This window comes from Engraulis encrasicolus, chromosome 17, assembly GCF_034702125.1.
Source record: "Engraulis encrasicolus isolate BLACKSEA-1 chromosome 17, IST_EnEncr_1.0, whole genome shotgun sequence".
In the NCBI taxonomy this organism is placed as follows: domain Eukaryota; kingdom Metazoa; phylum Chordata; class Actinopteri; order Clupeiformes; family Engraulidae; genus Engraulis; species Engraulis encrasicolus.
This window is the reverse complement of record NC_085873.1, coordinates 17,447,586-17,450,085: the sequence shown is the minus strand read 5'-3', so window position 1 is coordinate 17,450,085 and position 2,500 is coordinate 17,447,586. Positions and strand designations below refer to the sequence as shown.

The 2,500-nt window shown below is 44.0% G+C and overlaps 1 protein-coding gene across 1 annotated transcript in view; it reads right to left on the bottom strand.

The window, feature by feature from the left end:
- Positions 1 to 2,500, bottom strand: part of jmjd1cb (jumonji domain containing 1Cb) — a 216,357-nt gene that overhangs the window by 24,340 nt on the left and 189,517 nt on the right. The window contains exon 20 of the mRNA XM_063221908.1: positions 1,749 to 2,123. Coding sequence (XP_063077978.1) covers positions 1,749 to 2,123 — 375 coding nt within the window. The remainder of the gene's footprint in view (positions 1 to 1,748; positions 2,124 to 2,500) is intronic.

Below are 2,500 nucleotides of genomic sequence, written 5' to 3'. Positions count from 1 at the left end.
ATCAATATCACGATTATCTAAGTCAATATTCATATCACAATTTTTTGACAATATTTCCTTTAAAGACAAATAACTGTGCTAAACAATTCACAATCTTTTCTCCCTTAAGCAGTGTGAATGGAATGCAATAGAGAAACACAGTAGTGTTCTGCATGAGAGTTGGGTAGCAAGACTGCTCTGTGTTCGCAAAGGCTCAAGTGGAGACAAAAATATTGTTTCAACTCGATATCATGAAATTTGATATTGTTTAGGGCTGTCCCTAAAGATTATTTTCCTCCCGATTATTCTATCAACTATTTTTTTCGAATAGTCGCGATTATTTTTTATTATTTTTTTTGGAAGGGAAAAACTGTGATATGCCACTTAATTTTGACCTGAAAATAACAGACAAATAAAACAGAGTGCACCTAGGGCCTATTAGGACAATGATTTCTTAAAAAAAAATATATATATAATACATACAGGCCTAATATAATATATTTTTGTTTCAGTTCAAATCAAGTAAGCTTATTAGCCTACATTTACTGATGTATAAAGAGGCCCAATTTATACAGTATTAGGAAAGTGGAAACAAATATGGGCCACTATAGGTTAGGGTAAAGGCTACCAGAGATTATGAGTAGCCTGCAAGGAAAGAACGTCGAGGCTACTCTGTCCATGTCATTCTGTTGACGCACCAAAACCCTGCTGGTCCCTATCCCCTTTCTGTCGCTAATATAGACCCAGTTAGTAATTGCAGCACGGCATAATTATGACTTATTATATTATTAGAATAATATTACTATTTATTTAGACCTGCAGTCGGCACAAACAATATTGAATAGTGCGAGGTGAACTTCGTGCACCGTCCGTGGAGGAGAAGGGAAGAGACCTTTCTGAATCAGGCATGCATTCCTCTCACTTCTCCACATCTCACGCTGTTGGACGGAATATGCACACTTCTTTTGTCTTCATTTACTTTTTACTTTGTATACAAGCTCTTCTAAAAACACCCCGACCACTGTCACCCTAAAGATGTTGAATATTGCGTCTATAACAGGCACATTACGAATCATTGCTTTATCTCCCTGTCGTTGCTATGCACGCCGCCAGCATAGCGACAGTATAAAGCAGTGTGAAATATACCGCGCGTCTCGGTCTGAAAAACTTTCACTTCCTCAATAAATATAGTCTCCTACAGAAACACAACCAGGTCTTGTGCCTTGTCTTTAAAATATCGCCACACTTTAGATGTCTTTGTCCGTTTATTGGGCTGATAAGTGGTGCCACTGTTACCTTCATCTTTGTTTGACACTGACACTCTCGGACGTGCAGCCCCTGTCATTTTCTCCACTTCTGTTTTCAGCACGTAGGCTACCTCGCGGCTCGCACAAATCACTTTTTTTCATTGGGCTGATTAGTGGTGCACTGCCACTGCACCTTCATCTTCGTCTGACACTGACACCCTAGGCTTTCAGCCTCTGCCATTTTCGTCGCTTCTGTTTAGCACGTACCTCGCGGCTCGCGCAAGTCACTTTTTTTTTTGTTTTTTGTTTTTTTGCGCAAATCACGTAAACGACGGTATGTTGAACACGCCGACTTATTTACGCAATCGACGTAATCGATTACGTCGAATAGTCGGGACAGCCCTAATCTTGTTTAACAGCAACATCGATATCACGATATCAATTCGATACATTGCACAGCCCTACAATGTAACGTGTGTTTATGCAATGTAATGTAATGTGTCCTCCTGTAAACCAGCTCACCTGGCCTTGCTTCCAGCACTCCCTGAAGAGCTTCCAGTTGCTGGAGTTGCGGTGGTCCTTGAGCCAGAGAAGCTTCTGGCCATACAGCCAGCAGTGAGGAATATCCGCGTGGAGCTTTGGGGGCTCTTCCGGGATGGTGGCCGGTGTTGTGGTGGTGGTGGTGGTGCTGGTGGTGGTGGGGGGCTTGGTCTTGTTGCGCTGCTGCTGCTCGGCCGTGGAGCGTGGTGGCGGCGTTTCAGACTCGGTGGCGGTGACTCCGGGCTCCTGCTTCAGGCCCAGCTTGGTGGCCCCGCGGCTGGCCGGAATCTTGTTCTCCACCACCGAGGCGATAATATCGTCCAGGATGTTGGGCATGCTGCGGCCGCTCTTGCCCGTCTGCGGAAACAGGACGTCGAGGTTGTATTAGCATATACACACACACACAGACAGGAAGTGAGGGAAACAACGTATGGAACAGGACAGGATGTAAACACGACAAGGAGACGAGGAGTCACAAACAATAACGGGGTCGTGACCAGACGTGTTCACAAGCGTCTTGAGCAGCATCTGGGACTTTCATTTCACATGGACATCAACAAAGACCTTGTGAGGCCAGACAATAGTTCTGCAGCATGCATACATAGACTATTGTTGTTGTTATATGGGTTTTTTCTCTATGATGATACATACATTGGGCTTATTGTAACATACAAGCATACAACCAGCTTAGCATGTGTGGCAAAGGGAACGACAAAAAGGCAGAGACGGCCAAT